Genomic DNA, 23,265 nt, shown 5'->3' with positions numbered 1-23,265 from the left:
AACCCTAACCCTAACCCTAACCCTAACCCTAACCCTAACCCTAACCCTAACCCTAACCCTAACCCTAACCCTAACCCTAACCCTAACCCTAACCCTAACCCTAACCCTAACCCTAACCCTAACCCTAACCCTAACCCTAACCCTAACCCTAACCCTAACCCTAACCCTAACCCTAACCCTAGAAAAGGACAGACAATAAGGTAATCGGCCGCCATCCTTTGTATGATCGGGGGTCGCGGCCCAGTTTGGATGAAGTAACCACAGTTGCTTACTTGAATGCGAAAGGAAGTAGCCGAGGCGGAGGCAGGCCTCAGAGAGACATCGGGCGATCGATAGCAATTTGTCCCAGGCGTGTCGAACAAATGCTAGAGGCATTCCATCGGGACCAGGAGTGGTAGACGCCGCCCTGAGGAAGCTGTCAGTGAGTTCAACGTCCGAGGGTGGGGTATTAACTTGATCCGTAAATCTGGGGTGATTCTTGATCCGGACCCTAGCGGTCTGGGGCCGGACTACGAACCAGCTGGGCGGAAGGCTTGGGCGGCAAGGTAAGCTGCTATTTCCTCTACGTTCAAGATGGAACGCCCATTGACTGAAATTACCGATGGGCGGTCGTCCGAGGAGCCCTTGCGCCATCGCAGGATGGTCTCTGGATGCCTGGAGCGTTTCAGACCACCATGGAATGCTCTTTGTGTGTGGGCCAAGTGGAAGAGCGAAACGGCCAACTACTCCTTTTGAGGCGTCATAGACTACCCAAGCATAATCCTCCAGGTCTTGCAAGGTGAGGATTTGCCTCGGTTGGGGCAGAAGGCTCTCTAGGAGAGCGGAGGCTTCGTCGAACCGGCTTCTTGATAGCAATTTCGGGGGAGGGGGGGTATCGGGCGGGTTCTGTAATCCGAGGTCCAGTGGGCAAACTCGGCGAAGGCTGTCTCCGGCCCCAGAGCTAGATCTAGTACTCCTGTGACTTGGACACGGCAGTCCAAGGAGAAGAAATATCCTCGAAGCCGTCGTGACCAACCTTGTTGTTACCTTTTAAGTCAACAGCTGAATTAAGCACTTCTTTCTCTTAGCTGCTTACTTCAGGATTTTTCCAGTGCATCATGTACATGATTTAGTGATGTAGCTTTTGTTTGCCGTTGCTGTGAGCACGACCCAGCACCATCAGTGATGGAGCCGGTCGAAAAATAGAATCCATTTGTTCATTCAAGCCACAGCATTACACCCCAATCATCCGACAGAGAATTTGATGATGTACTGGCGGAGGGAAAGAGTCCATTGCCTAACTTCCCTCATTGTGGTCTGCTCCGAACACTCACGAACAGCCGCTGAGCACGCACATTGAGTCTGTAACACTACCTACGGAGCATGGCCATCTCCCTCCGTGATTTCTCTCCACAACCAGACCAATTTGGCAAGGTTTGAAGGCCGATGATCGATATCTCCCCAACAAGTTGTCAACTTGCTCGCCATTGAGTCTCGGCATACATATGCAGCTCAACACATACCAAGTTTTCCTTGTCATACGGCTGGTCTTTGCACCGGACTACGCACCGCAGTGTAGCATTCCGACAACCGACAGGTTTCCAATCCTCTGGGCGGACAGCTTGGCGCTCGTGAATTTGATCTTAGGCTATACGGGACGATTTCGCTAGTTGCAGATCACACCTTTTCTCGACCCACTGCTTCTATTTATGGACTTAACTTCCGTCATTACCAAACCCGGAAACCATGAGCTCAATTTTGTTCACCATTCCTAGTTTTCAGGCATGTGCTGAACGGTAGTCGGCCCGGCGTTGAGAACTGCAAATGCTGAGTCCTTGGAAAGGGTCCCAGAATTATGAATCAAAAAAGTATATAACATAGGAGATTTTCCAGATCTTATGCAGAGCCGTCAAGACGCAAAAAAAACCACCCGCCTTTTAACTCTCTCAACGCATCGACGTGAGACAATCATGGCGTTTAACCTTTCTGCAAAGAGCGCTTTCATTGTCGCGCTGCTGGCTTTCAGCGCCAGTGCTACACCTGTCGAACCCATCAGCCCTTGCGCCGCTGTAACCTGCAGCACCAATACCTTTTGCAATGTCATCAACGGCAAACCCGTATGCCTACCCATTTCGAGGCAGCAAAAATGTGGCAAGGCTGTTTGCGCCCCTGGCCACGTTTGCTGCAATTCTTCTTGTGGCATCTGCACCAAGCCCGGCGGCGTGTGCACTCAGCAAATCTGCCCAGATATCGAGTTACAGCCTGTTGAGCCTGCTCCTACGGTCGACAAGAGGGAGGACATTGTGAAGATTGAGGAGCCGGAACTCCCAGCGGTGAAGCCAACGAAGTGCGGACCTACACTTTGTGCTCCTGGGTATGAATGCTGCAACGAAAGCTGTGGCATCTGCACCAAGCCTGGTCAGGGCTGTCATAAGATGCTCTGTGTTGTCAACCCGCCTAAGACACCAACGCAACCATGTGGAAAGACAATTTGCGCAGAGGGTCTTGTCTGCTGCAACTCTAGCTGTGGAATCTGCGCCCCTGCTGATGGAGCATGCACACAGCAATACTGTCTGCCAGTCGAGTGAGCATTTACAGGAGTGGAAGACAAACGCAAGAATAGAACTGCATGAAAGGGGAGATTAGAAGATTTTTCTCTATACAATGGTTTGACTTCTTTGTATATAGTTAAAAGCAGCACAATGAGAAAGGATGATTTCAAACTTGATAAATGTGAAAATGCATTATGATGTAGTTTTTTATCAGCGCTATAGTACAACTACAATCTTTCCCTCTTTTCTTTGATTCCGTGGCGGGCTAACAAGCCTGCCTCAACTCTTTGGGATGGACACACAGCCAAGCCTTTCCTCGAAAGGTTCTTCCAGCAGTGTCTCTCCCGCTGGCTAGCGGAGGCTTCGGGCCATGGCGACTTCTCGGAGTAGCACGTGCGATTCAACCACCCCCCAGGGGCGCTGAAAAAGTGCCCCTGTGACAGAATAGTGTCTAGAGGCCACTTCTTCACCTGCCCCTCGCTACCTTTAACAACCCGCTCGCCAGCAGGCTGGGCCCGAGGACGTTCTGGTCCTCTTTCCAACTTTCAGATCCAGGTCCTCCAGATCGAGCTCTGGGGCCAGGCTTGTGATGTCGCCACGGGGCGCCTTATCCCAACGTCGAGACCCCGCCATTTCCCCCTACGCACGGGATCCCAGCCCCACAGGGGCATTGACCGCGACATCGATTCATCGGAGTCGGAGTCGGAGCTGGAGATCCACATCCCCGGGTTCGTACAAGTGTGAACCCCCCCATCCAATCCAGGACACAACGCCCCAGCCCACTTGGTTCACACCAGTTTTGCCCCAGTGCAGGCTTTTCCTCCGGTATTACATGTATATAGGTAGTCCAGTAGCTATTGCTCGCCGTCGTCGTGGGCACGACCTAGCACCCTCAGGGTGGTCCCGGTCGAAAATAATTGTGCCGGGTTTGCTGTCTCTGTACGGTTAGGGTCGGACTCCTCGGGGTCGCCAAGTTGGTTGGACCAAAGAGTGGGGGAATCTACCAATCATTTCAAACGACGAAACGGGAGACAATAGTGGCATGCAGGAAAGGAGTTGCTTGTGTGAACTCAAAGCTCGAAGCAGAAAATGGACAAGCTCATGCTCCAAAATAATGGTCGCTGCACGGAAAACTCGAGTCCTTAGTGCTATTTCCTAGCGCTGTAGGATCCTTGGATCTCAGTATCACAGCTTCCTTGTTTACTTGAATTTTCTGTATGCGATTCACAACAGACACCTGTACCCTAACCCTAACTCTACGGCGAAAATATTCGTACTCCATACAGTGTGCCCTCCTCTTCGATTGTTTGCACACTGGCAAGGCTCTGCAAACCGCAAGTATCACGGCCACGGACCAGATAAATTGCTAGCGAGCCATTGAATGGCATATACGCTCACCCTCCCATTCCGACTATGCCCACCAACTACGAAGACCGCAACTACTGGCATCAGCGGTTTGCGTCTGAGACATCGTTCGAATGGCTGGCCTCGTCTGAGCAATTTCTGGAGCTCTTTGCGCTCTATCTCAGACCACTTCCTAAAACTGCGAAAATTCTCCATCTCGGCTCCGGCACCAGCGACTTGCACAACCATCTGAGAGATTGTGGGTTTAGTAATGTCACAAATGTCGACTACGAGCCACTTGCTCTCGAGCGAGGTCAGGAGCTTGAACGGAAGCGGTTTGGGGATGTCAAGACAACCTACATAGTCAACGACGCGACCAAGATGGATCTACCTGACAAGTATAGAGTCTTTATCGACAAGTCCACCTCTGATGCTATCGCATGTGGTGGACACCAGGCTGTTTCCCTGCTTGCTGAAGCGATTCGCCGTCACATTGAAGACGATGGCTTGTGGCTATCACTCAGTTTCTCTCCATCACGTTACGAAGGGGTTAAAACACTTTTCGATGTTGAACTTGTCAGCAAGTTGCCAACGCCGAAGCTTAATCCATACGAGCCGGACATCTACTATTATGCCTATGCGCTGAGACCAAAACCTTGATTGGACAAGGCAACTCATGGGCTCCGGAAGTTCATTCTATGTTCTTTCAGTGTACAAGCCATGTGTAACGGGTGACTTGGTCTGGTGCAGGCAGGGGTCGACAATAGGTCAAATGGGTTAGATGATGGCCACTGACGATGTGGGGTGCACAGCGAAGTCAATTACTACGTGTATTAATCTTTACTGGTCCTCAGTGTCCTTGTGTCAGGGAGAGGAGGAACCAAGGGAAGTCTATCATGACCGGGCAGCTTCCTCTATAGAATCCTCATCATGCCTCGGCCATATGGCTCATTCTCATCGGTCATCCGGCTCTAGACATCTTCCGGGATCACCACGTATTTGTGCGCTCACAATCATCCTGTCTCTGGTGTCCCTTGTGTTGGCAGTCGGGGACATCCCTTTCCTTGGACTGCCGTGTCCATGTGACACCATGGTTGAAGATAACTACTGACAGTCCTGTCCAACAATTACATTGATTTTGAAACAGTCTCTTCGCACTGTACAAACTGGACCCTAAGTACTGTATAGAGATCATGGTCAAATAACGATATCACATCTCGTTGAAACGAGTATAATAGATAGTGAAGGGAAATGGGAATGGAAGAAAGACCAGAAGATGAGAAGAAAATTATAAAAGAATAAACATTAAACGCGCCCTGTAACACAAGAAACAAGGAATTACCGCGTTAACAGATCGTAATAACGAGTGTAGTCACACGTGCGGTAGTAATCTTGAACCATACTGTGGCGATCCAGACAGACCTCCTGAGATGGGTTCGATGGTTGCCAGGCTGCTGGATTGAGAGACAGGAGTTCTTACACAACCAAAGTGCCCGTTGTGGTCACTAGTTGGTAAGCAACTGTCGTATTGCTGACTGGAGAGTTTCTTGGGCCAGATGGCCCTACTTGGAATCTATATACATCTTATGCACTCTTGTGGCTTCCCTTCCTTCTTCCTCAACAGCAGACAGTTGAGAGTCAACATCCTTGGGTGTTGAGAAACACTTTCCCAATGTTTGGTTGTTAGGGGCGGATATCCGACTTTGATGGGTCACAACTCCCTTCTACTCCAAACAGTGAATTGCACGGAAGCTACTCTCCCAGATGGTCATTGTTGGTCGTGACACATACACAACATCAAGACTTCAGTAAAAGCACATCACTACATTACCAGCCATATTGGAGTTAGAATCCCATAATAGCAAGAGGAATTTTCTTTACACTCGAGGCTTTAGGCCTATAGTACCTTAGGAACCGCAATACTAACCGGAATTGTTCTTTTAACATCTGCTGAAAAAATTCACATTCGATTTTGACAGGGGCCCGGTAACTAATAAAGCATATTTTCACTCTCTTCCAGCTAACGCCAACAAAATTCGGATTTTCCATATGCTCCCTGGAACAATATTTTTATGCCTTATTCTAACGGCTTTTGCCTAGTCTTTTCTGATGGTGACTTGATCTGATCTTGGCGGAGTGGAAAGAACATTGACCCTTGCTAACCGAGCAAAGAGTCACATGATCCAACTCACACTTCCTTCGGTTCCCAGTCGATGACGTCGTTGCATCACAGACAGCAAAGTGCTCTGCTATTTGAAATATGGCACCCCGTTAACGTTTCCCCATAGAGTTTCACCACATCATCACCATTCCCAAGCTAGCTCACGCGACAATATGTCTCGCCGGGCAACAGACGCAGTTCGTCCTTATTCCCACATGGGACGAGGCACAGCGCTGATGTATGGAGCATGCGCCGGTGTCTTAGGCGTGGCTGCGTAGGCTACCCTCCTCAAGTGTTGAATCTTGGGAAACTAAAACTGGCCCTGTCCTAACCGATGTCTTAGGATGACGGTTGGTGAGAAAGTTGAGCAGTATTTCACAAGGCGACCAAGCTCAGAAGTCCCGGGATATACTCTCGCACGGATCATCAAAGTCAACCCAGAATCGCGTAAACAACTTTGGTACCTAAATATGACCATGCATTATGGGCAAGGAGCAGTAACAGCTATCGTCCGAGGCCTTGCCAGCTACCTTGGGCTTCGCGGCCCTTTTACTGACTTCATGTTCACCGGTTTTCGGCTGTTGGTTGACCAAACTCTCGAGAACTGGACCGGTGTTGGTGCAGCACCATGGTAAGACACGGTGATTGTCTGGAAAGGAGGGAAAGGGAAATGGTGACCACTAATGCAAATTCTAGGACATGGCCTGCCAGCGAGCAAGTGATAGACATAATGCACAAGGCTCTATATGCAGTAGTCACGGGGTATCTAACAGACTGTTGGATACAGTAGGTAGTTGGTGCTGTTCAAATTGAAGCAAAGTTACTCTGAGAAAGACAAAACCAACCCTTATTGCCATATCATTCTCTCAAAAACGGCTTAAAACCCCGTCATGCAGAGAATGTCTAACCAACATGTCCTAGCTGTTAGATCAACATGTCTATATCTCGGTCAAAACTCATGGCCCGTTGCCAGCAGGTGTCTACGTACATCAAGTGAGTGATTATAAAATCTATAACATTAACTGTCTAATTATGTAGAGAATGTCGGGGTCATGTTGTCTTCCCTCTATTTGCACACAAACGTCTCTCCCGAGGGGGAGCCGAAGAGAGACTCGTCAGAGAAATACCTTTCGGCATAGGGAGCATTAACGCATTTCCCGCCTCCAGTGGGCCCGACATGAGGGCAATGAACCTGTTCACACAGTCAGATGCAATGCTCGACATGGCAAGTGCATAGAAGAGGCTGTAGAGACATACATCAGGGCGAACCTGTGTCAGAACCAGATGGATGCTACGGCAAGCGATGTTGTCGCCCCAGGCTTCATCATAATTACCGTATGGTTTCTGGCTCAAATCCGCGATGCACTGCTCGATGCTGTCCCACTGGCGGTTCTCCCCGTGGCAGCGGAGTTGCGTAAGAGTGCAAATTTGCGTGATACTGGAGGCCTGGAATTGCGGATCTGAGACAGGGACACCACCGTTCGTCAACTCGACCCAGCTGTGGAGATTGGGAATCCAAGCATCGTAGTACGCCACGGTACCCTGCGAATCAAATCTCCAAAAAGCGACCTGCTTCAGGGCAGGCAAAGGCCTTCCATGATCGGGGCTGCCCGGATCTACCACAGAGCAGTAGAGATAGACCACAGAGGCAGCAATCTCTGGGCACTGAGAGCTGAACTCAACGATGCGGTAGCCTGTAATGGCACCTTTGACGGCATTTCCCTGTGGCACCGGCGACAGAGAAAAAAAGTACTCGATCGAGTGCTCGAAATCTTCGAAGTCGCCGACAGGAGTAACACGTCCCCGAACGTCCTGCGTGAAGAGGCCGGGGGGGGCAGCAGCTCCGCCACCACCAAGTATGGGGAGCTGATTGGGATAGACAGTGAGGTTGTAGATGCGCGACATTGTCTCGAAGTTGCGGCGTGCAAAGTCGGGCTGGGTCTGCGGCCGTTGGCTCTTGAAATGCGGCAGCCACTGGGACAGTTGGTGAGGTGTAGGCCAGGCATTGGCGAGGTGGACCTGCTGCAGCAGAGCCCACCCGAGGGCAAGAAGGATGAAGTTTGGGCGAAACATTTGGATCGCGATCTGCATTGTCTGCAGCAACCCAATACTCGCTTGCTCCCCAGTCCTTAGAGAGCCCCACGGAAGGGAAGACAACAAGCTTATGTACTTACAACGCCATGGACACCTGCAGCCGACGTCGAGGTTTTTTTATCCTGTCTCTCACCGCAGGCCCGAAACTGGGCCCAATTCATCGTCTCGGCAACGTGGCGGTCAACCACAGCATGCAGCGCAGACTCTTCCCAGCAAGCAAATCATGGCAACGGAAAACCCAACCCCCGGGTTTCCAGTTTCCACGGACGCGGCGCGCTAGTCCGAGAAGGCGAAATCCACCAGGGTTTCGGGCGCCATTTGCGAACCACCTTCGAGAACGATTTCATGCATGATGGAACGGGTAGCGAAAAAGAGCGTCATCATGGTCAACATTGCATAGCTGGCTAGCGACTCAGCGACGCGTCCGGGGGTTCCGCTGCCGATATCGCGGGGTCCTATTAAAGAACCTAAAACGCCGCAACGGACAGCGAAGCAGTGTCACGCAACCGCCAGCGCTGCGAGGCTGCGTACCGGCGGTATCGCGGCATTGCTGGCTGATAAATCAGAAAATTTCCCCGGGAGAACAACCCAAGTGCCAAGGTTCAGCAGCGCAAATGTCTCGTGAATATGAACATGGTTGCTGCCCAGCCGACCGTGCATTTTTCTTTCCCCAAAGGCGATGTGGGTTGGCATTCTGGAGCTCTGTTTAAGAGATGTCGAGCCTGATCGGAAAACGGTGAGCTGGCTGGTCTGGTTGCCAATGGGCCGGACGGGTGGCTGGCTGAACTTAGCTAATCTTCCGAAGTCCCAGTGCTCCCACGCCGCCGAGGACGAATCCGGAGGTGCCGTGGTGCCAGCGACGACATGCCGAGAGTGGGGTTGACGCGGGGGTGGAAAGCGAAGATCTTGAGCGGATCGGAAAATTCAAAAGCCGTGGGACGTTGCCCAGGTACCAAGCAGAAGGTGCTGACCGAGCTTGGCACCGACCGGGTTCCGCCACTCCGAGGAACAGCTCCGACTGGAGGGCTCGATGGGAACCACGCACGTGCCATTAGGGTCAAGCTTGGCCCCAGGTTGGGCCGCATTGACCCAAATGCGACCAGTCTCCACCCTTTATTGCCTGCAAAGTCCCGGTCGACACACAAACTCCAGTCGACAAACGGCAAAGAGCGACGGCAGCGACATAATATAGTTTGCGAGAGACATTGGTAGCAAAGACTGGCTGCCGCTCTATGTCCTGTGATCGGAGGCTGCGTCTGGTAGGGCTACACTGCGCACTCTAATAGGCGCTTGCTACCTCGCTGGTCAGCCAATCATAGGCCGCAACGCGATTCTCCAAGACTGTGTGCCTGCCTTAAACAAAGGCCGCCAGTCAGTGGCAAACGCGGCTTGGGCAGTCGCCCAGTCCCGTCAGTCAGTAGCCTGTCAGTCCAAGGCTCCCTCCGCAATTTTGACTGCTCGAGTATTGGACATTGTCGAACCTATGGCATTGTCAAACAGGAGTCAAGAATCGTGACGGCCCCATAAGACCCGACAATTCACAATGTCTGCGCCGCTGTTGGCCCATTGTATTGGTCTTGGCTTTCAGTTCCCTTACTAGTACCATTGCCGCAGGTCTCTTATCGTGTCATTTATTAATGTGCCGAAAGCAAGCATGGAAATCTCAGAGAAGCAAACATTTTATCTGTCTCGGTGGCTCATATAGAAAAGGACGACAGATGCTGTCGTATTTGCCTCAGACCGTTCATTCGTCTTTAACACCGATCAGCACGGATTGTCCAACTTGAACGGAGAGCGTCATGGTACCAGCTCAAGCCTCAAGGACAAGTCTGTAGCTTTTTTCACTATCTCACTGTTCACAATGGCGTCGGGCAAATCTGGCAATCCATCTCACAAATCACTCATTGTCCTCATCTGGGTCTCCTTTTCCGCCGCGTTGCTCTTCGTCGCCCTGCGAACCATTATCCGCATCCGGATCCCGACGACGCACCACGTCACTCCCCTCGAAGACTGCTTCATCTTCCTAGGGCTTGCCGCGCTTCTCGCCCTTTGCATTCTCGAAACCATCCAGCTTCCGAGCCTCTACTACATCACCAGCGTCTTGCGAGGCACCATCCCTATCACCACCGCCGAGCTCATCATATCACAAACAGAACGTTATCTACGGTACCAGTTTCCCATTGTCATCTTGTTCTGGACTGTCCTTTGGTCCATCAAGGCCGCTTTCCTCGCGCTTTACTGGCGGCTGTTCCGTGACCTGGTGTGGTATCGCCGCGCCTGGACTGTGTTGGCCATCATCACATTCCTGGCGTATGGAGGCTGTATTGCCACTCTGAGCGTGTCGTGTGGTTCCGATGTCCGGAACTTCTTTGCCTTCTACAAGTGCGGCGCATCGGACAATGTGCGGCGGAGTAATTTCAGTGTCTACTTCAGCACCGCCGTTGATGTTTTCACCGACCTCTGTATCATGGCGATGCCACTTCGCCTGCTTTACAACCTCAGGGTTTCTTTCAGTCAGAAGCTGGGCTTGGCGTGTGTGTTCAGCCTTGGATTTGTCATGATCACATTTGCCATCATTAGGGCAAACCAGAGTTTGGCCCAGAATGAATTCGTCCACTTGACATTGCTGCTTATTTGGTCGACATTGGCGGCGTCAATATGTGAGTTCTGTCCATTGGACATTTTCCTCTTATGCACTAGCTGACCGCCCGAATGCAGCTGTTCTTGTCGGTACCCTACCGGCTTTCAAAGTCTTGATTACCGCTCGAGCACGCGCTTCCAAGAGCCGTTCTGGAAACGGGGAATACCGAGGTGTTGAGAAGAAACAAGTATCAAGTGCTGGCAAAAGTGCGAGAAGTGCACATAGCGTGGCTCTGACTCCAGTCCACAATGACAATGCCCGTAGTGTTAAAACGGGTGCTAGCTGCACGTCTCAGGCTACGGAATCGCAAGAGGAAATTCTGGTTCGACGCGAAACTGTAAGTCTCCCAGATCATCACTTTCCCTTAAGTTCATGCCTGAGCTTGCATTATTCTAGGACCGCACCCGCTAACTAGCCTGAAAGACGATTTCGTACGACTCGGTGCCACATCCGTCCCCAGCCATGAGATACTACCAGAGGTTTCGACAAGGTTTTTAACTATCTCTTAGCCTACTTCGCTGCTCACAATCTCTCATGTCGTTATCCAATAGTTAGCGAGTTAAACCGGCGTTCAGGTGTTGGGAAGAGGAGTTCCCTTGCGGGATGTTTCCGTCAGTTATGATATCACATGTAGCAATTGCTTGCCTAATGGTTCAGAACACATTTTGCAACCTCCCTGGAGGAGGATAGTTAGATCTCACTGCTTCGGGCTTAAAAGCAGAGCATCCTGCCAGTCGGCCATCAAGATTCAAGCGCCATGTCCGAGTCGCCCGTAGAGCTGTCTGCTCGGTATGGCAGAAAATGGTCTATGAGTACCGACAACAGAAGGGGATCGATGATTAAGACCTCAGATAGCTTGCCTGCGCATTAAATTTACCATCAATCTTCAACCCTGGCAACGAGGCCCTTGGGAGCCTAACCAATGAGAATCCACATCAAAGCTGGATTTGGAAGGAAGTGGGGGCTGACATCGATGATGAAGCCAAGACCTCTGTAGGCACATAGTCCCCCCTGCATGCAAAGTAACACGATCCTGTCTCCATTTGTTCCAGGTAGGTAAAGCTTTGCCTCTTCTCGATCTTGTTCTCTATTTTGAATGCGATATTTAGTGGTTTGAAACCGGGTCAATCAGCGCAAAAGTCAAATTAGGAATGCATCTCTGAACCCCCAGTCGTATCTTAACCTGTCATTAGCCGCCATGCCCTTGCCAATGGTACACCATGTCCATATTTCCGTCAGGTTCTGTTGATTGAACATGCACTTTTCCAAAATAGATTGATTAGCTGGTTAGAGAACATCCAAGCAGTTGTCAAGTTGTCCATGACCATAACAGAAACTGCATCATCGCCAGTACAGCCAGAACACTATCCGCGCACACTGTAGTCTTCGTAAAACACACCGTAGAAGTATCACAAAGGGAACAACGTCCGAAGGACCAATATTCCAAACCGCCGTTTGTTGCTGTAAATAAGCTGGACAATGCTAATGACCACCTTGATGAGAATCCCTCGAGTGATACTCGATGGTAAAGTTGTGGGTCTTGACAATGCGCCCCATCTTGAAGGTGTCCTGGTTGGAGTTGTCAAGGATACCCTTATCGCTGCTGCTGTCATCATTGATCTGCTTTGCCATCTCAACGTCGCTGCCCATAGGTCCGCCGCGAGAAATGGTGACGTTCCCAGTGACATTGCGCTTGCCGGTGGTCATGCCCTCCTTATAATACTCGGCACCATAGGTCTGCCTGGAGCCGGCAGCCTCACGAATGATGACTCGAAGCATCGGGATACTAGCTGCAATAATGGTAACAGTCGTTTCCGCATTGCCCCAGCACCTGCGAGAAAAGTTAGTAATAGCACACAAAAGCGAATGACAAGATCCACAAATCAGGATACGGTTGGCACGGACCAGAGATCAACACCATCGGCTGCAAAAATCGTGAGTCAGCAATGTCGGTTAGATAAAAAATTGCTATGTTCGGGATACTCACCAAAGTCATTAGACAACATGTTTGGAATCTTGCTGACTTTCACAATGCCAGTAATACCAGCCCTGGAAGAAAATGTCAGCTACCATATTAGTAGCAAGTCCGAACCTGCAAAATTTACTCACAAGATACCCATTGACATGGCTACGCCGACGCCAAACTTCTCCTTCTTGCGCATCTGAAGCTTCCAGATAAATCCCCATGGGAGCAGCGCAAGGGCAAAATCCATAAAGGTGGAGTAGGCGCCAGAGAAGATATTGTAATGAACAGTGACTTCGTGTGCCCAGCAGGTGCCATCGATGGTGTAGTCCCACGACTTTTTAAGCGGCTTGCAGTTAACCCAGGGGAAAAGAGCGCTCAGACCCATGGCGATGTTCATGGAAATGATGATGACCCAGGTGACCATTTTGATCCAGCCGTCGGTGAGATGAAGCAAGGTGATACCGAAGCTAGTTTTAGCCCAGATGGCGGCAGTGACCGAGAAGCTGCCAGCAATGTTGATATAGAGCAGCAGCTCACGCATATTTGCCATGTCGAAGTCCCAGATGTGCTTGCCGTAGTCGAGAGTAGTGGCCTTGGTCAACATGGCCGACTCGACCGTGATGCACAGCTGATATTTTTGTTAGACAAGGCATAAGTGAGGCAGCATCAACGCTGACATACCCAAGCAGCAATAAGGAAAGCATCGTCCCACCAGAGACCTTTACGTCTCCAAAACCTGCAGTAGATGCGGAGAGCGAGGATGAGTCCTGACAGGGCCGTCAGGGTCCAGATGACGGCGTTCAGCTTGGGGCCGGAATCATCGTGCGGAAGGGCAGCGAGCTGATTCGGGTCAACGTCGACCGGCGCGGCGTACTGCTCGGGTCTCGAGGTATTGTCGACGGAAGCCATGGGAGGAGAAGCGAGCAAACTGTTTCCTGGTGCCAAGGGGTATGACGTGGTACACGGCAGCGATCAAGCTCTACATCAACTCGGAAGTTCAACAGAGGACAAAAATCGACGGGCTCCCAAAAGGTAAAATACCTTGTGGCCCACGATCTCCGTGCTAGGCTGCGAGTCTCCATCAGATGGAGTCCTCCTTTTTTCCCATGCTATTCCCAGAACCCACTAGCTCTATCAAGCTCCACGCATAGCTAAAACGCCGATTGCTGCTCACAGGCCCCGCCGGCAGGGTTATGCAGGCATGGAAAAACTGACAGAAGGGCAGGAGACTCATCGTGGTCTACTTGGCATGGCTTCAGAAGGCGCCGGTGGAAACAAGCACGACCGAGCACCAGCCGCCAGTCCCACAGGGGAAATTATCCTGCATTCTCTGGTGTTTTCGGTGAAAGCAACTGCCGCTAGGCGCATGATGGCTCAACAGCTAGACAGCTGCAACGAGTTTCCCGACCGAATCTGTGTTTTGAAATCTCGATCTTTGGCCCTTTTTGGAGGCATTGTGGTGTGGTGATAGCGCTGTTGGTGGTGTGGGCATGGACAAAGACAGGCGAGAGATCGGCTTGATTCTTCCAAAACGGAGCTGGTTATCCTACGGTTCAAGCTGCATCCCAGCCGGTTGGGAAGCGGGACCCTTGCAGCAAGCCATGCAGTCTGATAGCCACGCATGCAGATCCTGTGTGGTGGAGAAGCTCGCAAGGTTCGCCACGTCGGCAAACAAGCCTTACCGACGGAGTGTCCACAAAGAAACGCATCTTCCATTTATTCAGACCAAATCTGTGTTTGCTGACAAGCCGATCGAAGAGGCCACACCTATGGATCTTTTGTGGGCACCCAGCCCTTTTGTGCGCACACTGGAGAAAGCAAAAGGAAGCTCGAATGGCCGGAAATGCCCATCGTCTCATACCCCACCCGCTATGTCACCCCTCCATGTCACCTTGGGAAGTCGCAGTGCAGTGGTGCTGGTAACTGACCCCTGACAGTATTTGGTCAAGGGCTGGGATCAACAACGGATCCCCCGCAAATCGAGCACCTCATCCACATCTGCAGCGATGGTGAGGTGTCAGTGGAAGGAAACCATTATTGACAGCATATCAAGAGATCTTATCAAGATCCCAAAACTACTTTATCTAAATTATTATTGGGCCAGTGAACTATGTATACAAGCCACCAAAATCATTGAGGAATTATTGAATTGTAATTTCTCACCCCATCCTATCAAGCTAATGTTCTCGTTTGTGGTTGATGAGTATTGGTACATAGAACTCAACCCGCAACCGCCAGGCCATCCTCCAGCAGTCAGACAATTCTCCTGGGTCAGTTACCTGTACCGCTCCGATCAAGTCAAGTTCATGCAACTAGAGTAGAGAAATTGTTTACAAATCCCCCAAAGCACTCTCACATTTTTAAGCTTTTTGGCAGCGAGAACCAAACTTGTGCACATTCTCTTGTTTCTTTCTACCTTTGCTTGCTTACATTCATTCCAGGCAGGAATACAAAGCAGCTAGCGCCTTATACAATTTCCACCCCCTTAACCCTCTCGAGGCAGGAACAATCGTGTTTTTGACACAACATGCGCTTATGGTGAAAGAGTTGCTCAGGGATGAACTCTGAGGGACTCTGGTAAGGGAACTTTGAACAAATAATTAGTCCCCTCCCTTCCCAATGTTAGCAATGCACACCAAGACATACGAGCATAATAGCAAGTTGGTAGGACAAATGCAAGAAGGTTGAAGGAAGCTCAAACAGTGTTCCAAGTCTAGATCGTCGAGACAACAGAAGGCATCTAAAGTAAGGAGCCTCCTTCCAGTATCTGCGAGATCACGCAGAATTTGGGCTTGATGCGAATATCGGCGAAATAACGGCACAATGACCCAGCGAGTGGGGAGATATAAGGGAATGTAAGCAGAATGATAGTGCAGACAATAAGAGTCCCAAAATGAAAAGGTAGAACGAAGACCCTTGAAGTTTGACGCCGAAACATCATGCATTCCTGACGGAGTTTGCTAGAGAACACATCTGATCCAATCATGATGGCTGCTTACCAACAAACACTTCCGCTTGTTGAGAGATGTCCTATGCTGGATTGGCCTTCCAAATCTAGCCGAAAGGACGGCCCCCATGATGCATTCTCAATGTTTCGGCCGCAACCAGTTTGAGGTCATGACTCGGATTCTCACTAAACCGTTGGTCCAACCACCCAATGACAGTATGGATAATGACAAGAAGCTACGACTTTTGCGCGTTTGGTGAAATTGCTTGTATAGTTCCCTCTTACTCGCGTCTAATATGACGTGACCTCATCCCTTCTGCACGCACCGATTCACATATATGATGCTCTCCTAGCCTCTATTTTCACAGGGGGAAAGTACGGCAAGAGTTACTCGTTTCCCTCAACAAGCTCTCAAAACATTTGTTCTTGATCACGACGTTCTTCAATCTTACCTTCTTCTCCCTGGCTGCCTTAGCAGCCTCAGTATCCGCGGCTGCAGTAGCAGATCGGGATAACGCTGTACTAACAGCCACGGATTCCTGGTTGATAAACCGGGCCTCTTCCATGACAGCACCAAACGTACAGGCTCCTATTCTTAATAACGCAGTCGGGATTCCAAAACTGTGCCAGGACTGCTGAGGAAGGAACAGAAGCACATATCTGGATCACTCTAGAGCAGGAGATCTGGATGAACGCATTGCAGCCAGGCCTGGTTTAGTGTCACGCAAGCCGATGGATGGATGGATTGACAAGCGTAATGGACATATAGTAAACTGAAACAGTAATCAGAATGGAAGATGGACACTATCTTATTCTTAGAGAATGCTCTATGTTACGGTTAGAAGTGTGGTTCAGCAGCTGCCCCTCAGCGGTGCGATAGGAAGCCAATGGAGAGCCCACTTGGCATAAAGGAAATAGCTAATAGACAGGTAAGAATGGGCAGTGATCAATCGAAAGGAGGGAAGATTTTCACCGTCATCACCCAGCGACGACGGTGACGAGGATGCTTGGCAAGGATCTCAACACCATGGCAAGCACCTCAATGATGTAAACATTAATATGGATGTAGAGTCGCCCATTCCCAGAGCCATGATGAGGACTTCTAAATCAGCAATAGAAACAGTTGCCAACCAACAGCTGGTGACCACAGTAAATAGCGTACACTACTACTGTGTGAAGACCCTGGTCCCTCAGGTTCTACAACCTGGCCACTACCTTCTCACCCATCTCTAGAAGGTGTGGAATTGTCACACTCTATCTATAGGGAAGAGGTAGAGAAGGAAACTTTTATAGGCAAAATAATGTAAACAAGTATAAATAGACGGCCTACTTGCTGCATAAAGTATACTTGTAGAGCCAAGCGCCAAGAGATCCCTACCTCTGTATAACATTAGGAAAGCCGTGTTGACTGAGTAATTAGAAGCATCACGTTCTACTTAACCACCCAATTGTACATATAACGAGCCAATGTTAGCACTTGGACAATTGAGCTGACCCAACTCAACATCTTGAAGGTGCTGGACGGATAGTCTACCATAACAGCATGTATCATGGCAAACCATATCAGATTAGTACCAAACTGTGTTCTTTCAAGGTCTGCCGACGCGATGTGCGGTAAGGAGAGGTACTCTATTTCGGTAGATGGACAAGTGGACGTTACGATCTCTCTATTACCTCGGGTAGCCATGCTAGGGCCCGTAACTTCCGGACAGTAAAATTGAAGACGCGCCGGCAAAACTAACTCGCTGCAATTTCGAATTCGTGCCGCTTTGCTCCCCAGCGACGTGCTTCGGAATTGTGCTTCAGAATGTTTGAGGTGTCGTCGTCAAGCCTAGTTCAGTCTCTAAGCACATGCAAAGATTGGAAAGAACTTCCGCAGCCTGAGCACTTGTTCATGTTCACTTCGGCAATAGTCTTTATGGCTTGTTGACAGCCTCTACTTAATCGAAGCACAGTGCCAACAATCTTCCAAGAATACATTGTATTGTACAGAGCTCTGACAAACCCCCTGTCCTTTATGCCCAAGATGAGCAATGTTTTGATACAATCCCATTCCCTCTTTAAACCCGGTGCTCCATATGTGAAACTCCGAAACTAATCAGGGCAGCAGACACCTCAGTTCCAGCCGGGAATGAATAGTGGAGTTTATGAACGTGGTGATACATGCTGATGATGTATTGGGTTGATGTTATCCCAACAGCCGTTTAACTGCGCTTGGACTGCGTGCTGACACTCTCCTCTTTCTCGGACGGGGTGAACCAGCCAAAGAAAGACGACTTCATGTTCTTCATGGCCTCCTTCTGTGCCCTCTCCATAGCCTCCTGCTCCTCTTTGAGCCACTTCTCACCGTTCTTGCGGATCTCCTCTTCAAGCATCAGATAATTCCGGATACCGCGCTCGCGTGCGATATCGTGGAGCATCTTGCCCTTGGCGAAGGCCTCCTGAGGGTCTTCCTCGCCCTCAGGGGCTACCATCAGGCTCATGCTGCTCGGCTTCAAGCCGAGATGGCTGCTGAGCCAGCTCATGCCGCTTTGACGGGCCTTGGCTTGGATACGCTTGTTATGCTCGGCGCGAGCAATCGCCTCACGGCGGGCAAATTCGGTGGGGATATGGGTGCCCTCAAAGGACTTGAGGACCTTGCGCACGTCGCTATACTGCATGGCATGGATAAACTCAAGGAATGGTACAAGAGATACCAGCTCCTTGTCCTTCGGGTCACCAGTCCACTTGGGGAGGATAATGGCGTTCTCAGGCTGCGCGCGGACATGCTTGGGGTTGGTGTCAATGATGATCACCTTGGACAGATCGCGATTGAGATACGACAGGTCCTGGAGTGAGTTCAATGTTAGCTCTCAAACAAGTCATACATCGCAAAGGGTATGAGACAACAGGTTGACCTATAATATACCTTGACAATCTCGCCATCTTGATACTTGGTAGCCTCCCTAAAAAGCGGCCACATGATGAAGCGGTAGGGATCAAGCTTGCGTACAAGAGGCTCGCCGGTAGCGAAGGGAACAGTGGTGAAAAGGACGATCTCGTAGTACTGGCTGAGATAGTGGAGGAAGTAGTCGACGCCAGGGCGCTTCGCAATGCGCCAGCCGTGTTCCCGGGTCCACTCGCTGTGGACCAGCATATCCTCCAAGCTGATAACAAGGGTGTACGGGCGCTCGAACGACGGATCGGGATCCGGCAGCAGCTTCTCGAAGGCGGGTTCCTGGTAGTACTCGACGGTGTCGGTCATGCGAGCCATGGCACGCTTCCACCAGAGAGTGAGACTCCAGCCGTTGGGCACCTCTGGGTTCTTTGCCAGCTCCTCCTCGCTCCAGTTCCTGCCAAGGTATACCGTGCCAGCAACCGTGAAAACACCGGTCAAAGCAAATGCCCACCAGGCCATCTTCTGACGCCGACGTTCCGTGGATGAAACGTAGGCAGAAGCAGGCAGCTCACCCTTCGGTCTTTTCCCACCAGTCTTTGGCGGTTCTTCTTCAGACGGGTGCAGTGAAGACTTGTCGGTAGCACCAGCGGTCTCATACTCGAGAGTCGACGGGATGCCTTGTGTGAGGTCCGGCAGCTTAGAGAGGTCAGGAATCTCTTCTTGCGGGGCGTCATGAGTAGTCTCTTTCTCCGCAGATGGCTGAGCAGGAGCGTCTTGTGAAGGTTCTGGTGACGGCTTAGAGGCGGGCTGTGATGGCTTTTGAGCAGGTGGGTTCTGGGGTTTGGAGAATCTTGATTTGCTGTCCCTCGTCGCCGACATGCACCGGGACCAGACTGCGGGCACGGCACAGGAGCGAATAGTGGATGAGGATGCCAGAGCGGCAGCTCGCAGGCCAAGTGGCCCCATTGCAGCTCGCGACAGCATTATTCTGAGTTAAAGGGTAATGGTGATATGCTCGGAGATGGCAAACCGGGTAACCGTGCTGGAGCTGACGGGATAGAAGAGGCAGGCTTCCAAGTATGTCGTAGATGGTGCGGAAGGGTAGATGCTGCGAATATGCACACGGTAATGGGACCCGATATACGTCCAGCAAGCAGTATCCAGTGGGTGCCTCAATGTGCCCCGACTGTTGTCGCTGATGTTGATGTCGGGTGCGGCGTTGATGGGCTGGGCTCAAAAAAATTCCGTCGCGCGATCTTCTGTTGCCGTGCATGCTCACAGGCGTACTCTCGCTGCTTGGGCGGTGGATTTTTCGACTGGCGAACCACAGGTCGCCCCACTATCTCTAGCTATATCTGGAATAGCGCAAGTAGTGGAACCATCTTTCGTCATGTTGGATCGATCGGTGTCATGCCATTGGCTCAGCTGGGCCCCGCACGGAGAATCCGCTCGGCTTCCCCAGTTGAGTCGCGGGCTTCATCTTCCCGCAAAGACTAGCGCTGCAGCGCACACCATAACGCAAAACGGCACCATGGTGCCACACACAAAGTCGCTTCCACTACCTCTCCAACTGCTGTGGAACACTTTGCATCTTCCAAACATAACCGGTCCTTTCCCCTCCCCTCTCTCCTTTGCACAATCGCCTCTCTGCAAACCAGCGCGGCATTTTTACCTAAGGGTCCCTCTCTCCTTGTCTTCAGGAGCCAACAAGCCTGGAACGTCTGTTGCTCTACCTTGGTACCTTCCAAACCCTTTTTGTGGCTTCGTGGTTGCGTGGTCCATGATACCCTTTGTTCCCACCACCAACCTTTCCATCAAGAACTCGCCTACAATGGCCGCAGTGGATGCATTTTAGAGGGTGGCCTACTGTCGTGTATCATCAATGCTCACCATGGGACCACCCTCTCTGACGTTGACAATCTCGCCACCACGACTCAAGTGTACCAGGCCGGTTTATGCATCATTCCGCTTTGCCATTGAGTCCTCGCTGAAGTCAGTAGTCCGTAACTTGTTCCACATCGCGCATGCCTGACTTTTCCATACGTTCCATACAGCGACTGACTGTAAATTTCAGAGCATTCGAGACGCACATAACCAGTCCAATTCCTTTTTATTACCGCCATGGCTGCTCGACGAGCCGTACGAAGGGTGTCTCGCGCAGCCGGGCACCACTCAGCTCCATCCCCCGTGCCCCCCACCTCCGAGCCCTCCTCCCGCTCTGCGAGTCCGTCCACATATGCTTCGGATGCCGAGGATGAGGTGGACAAAGAGCTCTCCAGCCTTGCATCGAAGGCAATGACTTTCTCCAGCCCCGCCAATGGCGAGACCTGGGGCAATATAGCCCCTAAGCAGGCCACCAGCACTACGAAGCCGTTTCGGTTCATGGACCTCCCGATCGAGCTGCGCATGGAGATTTACAAGCATTACTTCGACCTTGGGGACCGCGTTATTGACCTCGACTATGACAACTACAAGATTATCTACCCTAAGATGCGCATATTTTGGACATGCAGGACAATATACCGAGAAGCCTCCCATGTCTTCTACAGCACACACACATTTCGCATCTTCCCCACACAACCAGGGCGCTTCTTTAAGACCAAGAGGCCCTTACTTGCTCGACTGAAGCCGTGGCAACGACAGAAACTTACCTCGCTGGAGCTGCGGCTGGGCCCCGGCTGGGCTAAGCCTCCAAAGGGCTGGGTCGTGAATGACACCCTGGGACTTTATGAATGCATCAATGTTCGCAAGCTTACCATCTTCGTGCAGGTTGATCCCAGCGATGGTTATTTCAAGGGATTCCGCAAGGCAGATGGCTTTTACGAAACCTTTTCCAAGCAACTCTTGGACGGCGTGTTGAAGGAACTGCCTTCTCTCGACGATATCTGTTTTGATGCTTGGAGTGGCGTCAAAAAATCGGGCGCCATGATTCAGGGCTTGCTCCAAGTCGCTTCTAAGCATAAGAAACGGGTCTGCTGGGGACCAGAAATCGAACAGCACGAAGCGGGACAACAAGACAAAGAGAAGGCTGCACTGGCCCTGCTTGACGCACCGCTTAGGAGCAAGTGCTGAAACAATAAACCTTCACGCATCGGCTGTAATTGTATCACTAGCCTCTCCATTCCAGTCTAGCGGAATAAAACATGTAACATTTGGACAATTTCGGATGCTTCTTTCCTGACATTCTCAACAATCGTCCCTGCAGCCTCAACACTCCTGATTAGCCCGATGCTGGCACTAGCATATGTCGCTGTCCAACCATCCGGTCCCCACACGGCATCTCCCTTGCTGACTGCCTCGTCATGGTGCTTTTTGATCTCTTCAAACGGCATTCCTGCCTGCTGTTCCAGCCAACTGCGGTTGATGATGGTTCGTGGACTCCACTGCTCCGGCCATCCAAAAGTGCCGCGTAGGTGGTTGTACAAATGCGTCCGCACCGTGTTGGCCCCGCCGTCTGTTGCCCTTACCACTTCATCCTGATACCCCTTTTTGATGCGTGCCTCATTGCAAGCTAGGAATCTCGTTCCCATCGCTACACCAGCTGCGCCGGCCCCCAGAGCCGCCACTACACCTCTACCGTCAGCGATACCGCCCGCTGCGATGAGGGGAATGCCCGAATCTTTCGTGGCGTCGGCAATTTCGGGCAGGAGTGTGATGAAGCCAATGGCATCTTTGGCACGACCATGCCCACCAGCTTCGGCACCCTGAACAACGAGGACATCAGGAGGGGTTGCGCTGCGCACAGCGTCTAGTGCCTCTTTCAAGGTGCCAATCTGAAGCCAGATCTTGGAGCTTGGAGAAACCCCACGGAGTCGTTTTGTCCAATTGTCAATATCAGCCTGGCCATTTCGTGGTGCAAAGAGCCATACGGCAGCAGGTTTGTACTGAGCCACGGTCGATGCAGCAACATCCAGGTTCCCGTTCCAGACCTGGAAGCCGATTCCTATCGGCAAGACAGACGCCTGCGTGGCAGTAAAAGGCTCAAACGCGGCCAAGAGTTTTCTCGCTGTTTCCAGGTCCGCCGCCGTGTCCTCTGGTTTAGCTCCCGGGCCAATAAAGCCGAGTCCGCCGGCTCGGGACACGGCCACAGCAAGATCCGGCCCGGACATGACCCGCATCGGCGCGCTGACAATGAGCGGGGCTACTGTCCAGGGGTAGGCGGCCAAAAGGGCGCCACGAAGAGCAATGGATTGCAGCTTGTTGGCCATGGCGAGGTGTAGTCCAGAAATCCCCGAATGCCTAGTTGGAGAAAACAGGGTGCCAACTCTGCATGGAGATTCTAGGGTGTCAATCATTCCTTTTATACATTCATTGCTATCCTCGGATTGACGGATTCCGTAATGTGGAGATGACTCAGTCCCTTTCGACGCAGCTTGTGAGTGTGGGGGGCTCGGCTGTCGGCGCTAACCACTGGACATAACTTCCGGAACTCCGCGGATCGTCGAGCACTTCAGCTTGCTGTTCATGATCGCGTTTAGTGTTCCATTGGATCTTTTTGTTTGACCATTGGAGAACATGGCGCGATGTTTCACTCCAACCGGATTTTCACATTGTAATCAAATTTGCACGAAGAAAAGGCCCATGAAGGAGTAGCTGAACATCGTAAGCTGTTCACTTGATATGTTGAGAAGATCTGCGATGTTCTCTGCTCACCTGAGCAGTGTTACATGCGGGAAAACATAGGCAGTAGAGTGCCATTCTGG

The 23,265-nt window shown here is 51.2% G+C and overlaps 8 protein-coding genes across 8 annotated transcripts; 4 read left to right on the top strand and 4 right to left on the bottom strand.

The window, feature by feature from the left end:
- Positions 1–1,949: 1,949 nt before the first annotated feature.
- CTHT_0074750 (uncharacterized protein) lies at positions 1,950–3,275 on the top strand (the record flags this gene model as incomplete). Its single annotated transcript, XM_006697662.1, has 2 exons — positions 1,950–2,353; positions 2,975–3,275. The coding sequence occupies 2 exons, from the start codon at positions 1,950–1,952 to the stop codon at positions 3,273–3,275; spliced, it is 705 nt and encodes a 234-aa protein (XP_006697725.1).
- Positions 3,276–3,944: 669 nt separating this feature from the next.
- Positions 3,945–4,535, top strand: CTHT_0074740 (uncharacterized protein; the record flags this gene model as incomplete). Its single annotated transcript, XM_006697661.1, has 1 exon — positions 3,945–4,535. One exon carries the CDS (start codon positions 3,945–3,947, stop codon positions 4,533–4,535), a length of 591 nt encoding a protein of 196 aa, XP_006697724.1.
- Positions 4,536–7,102: 2,567 nt separating this feature from the next.
- Positions 7,103–8,109, bottom strand: CTHT_0074730 (uncharacterized protein; the record flags this gene model as incomplete). Its single annotated transcript, XM_006697660.1, has 2 exons — positions 7,103–7,228; positions 7,294–8,109. The coding sequence occupies 2 exons, from the start codon at positions 8,107–8,109 to the stop codon at positions 7,103–7,105; spliced, it is 942 nt and encodes a 313-aa protein (XP_006697723.1).
- A 1,882-nt stretch (positions 8,110–9,991) lies between these two features.
- Positions 9,992–11,182, top strand: CTHT_0074720 (uncharacterized protein; the record flags this gene model as incomplete). The annotated part of the gene is made up of 3 exons (XM_006697659.1): positions 9,992–10,790; positions 10,849–11,108; positions 11,168–11,182. The coding sequence occupies 3 exons, from the start codon at positions 9,992–9,994 to the stop codon at positions 11,180–11,182; spliced, it is 1,074 nt and encodes a 357-aa protein (XP_006697722.1).
- A 1,071-nt stretch (positions 11,183–12,253) lies between these two features.
- On the bottom strand, positions 12,254–13,646 carry CTHT_0074710 (putative integral membrane protein; the record flags this gene model as incomplete). The annotated part of the gene is made up of 5 exons (XM_006697658.1): positions 12,254–12,602; positions 12,677–12,695; positions 12,759–12,820; positions 12,881–13,365; positions 13,419–13,646. The coding sequence occupies 5 exons, from the start codon at positions 13,644–13,646 to the stop codon at positions 12,254–12,256; spliced, it is 1,143 nt and encodes a 380-aa protein (XP_006697721.1).
- A 4,242-nt stretch (positions 13,647–17,888) lies between these two features.
- CTHT_0074700 (uncharacterized protein) lies at positions 17,889–19,546 on the bottom strand (the record flags this gene model as incomplete). The annotated part of the gene is made up of 2 exons (XM_006697657.1): positions 17,889–18,512; positions 18,593–19,546. The coding sequence occupies 2 exons, from the start codon at positions 19,544–19,546 to the stop codon at positions 17,889–17,891; spliced, it is 1,578 nt and encodes a 525-aa protein (XP_006697720.1).
- Positions 19,547–20,683: 1,137 nt separating this feature from the next.
- Positions 20,684–21,634, top strand: CTHT_0074690 (uncharacterized protein; the record flags this gene model as incomplete). Its single annotated transcript, XM_006697656.1, has 1 exon — positions 20,684–21,634. The coding sequence occupies one exon, from the start codon at positions 20,684–20,686 to the stop codon at positions 21,632–21,634; it is 951 nt and encodes a 316-aa protein (XP_006697719.1).
- Positions 21,635–21,690: 56 nt separating this feature from the next.
- Positions 21,691–22,770, bottom strand: CTHT_0074680 (uncharacterized protein; the record flags this gene model as incomplete). Its single annotated transcript, XM_006697655.1, has 1 exon — positions 21,691–22,770. The coding sequence occupies one exon, from the start codon at positions 22,768–22,770 to the stop codon at positions 21,691–21,693; it is 1,080 nt and encodes a 359-aa protein (XP_006697718.1).
- Between the last annotated feature and the right edge of the window lie 495 nt (positions 22,771–23,265).

Source organism: Thermochaetoides thermophila, assembly GCF_000221225.1.
Source record: "Thermochaetoides thermophila DSM 1495 unplaced genomic scaffold scf7180000011823, whole genome shotgun sequence".
Taxonomy (NCBI): domain Eukaryota; kingdom Fungi; phylum Ascomycota; class Sordariomycetes; order Sordariales; family Chaetomiaceae; genus Thermochaetoides; species Thermochaetoides thermophila.
Note: the sequence above shows the minus strand (reverse complement) of the source record. Positions and strands in the feature narration are given on the sequence as shown.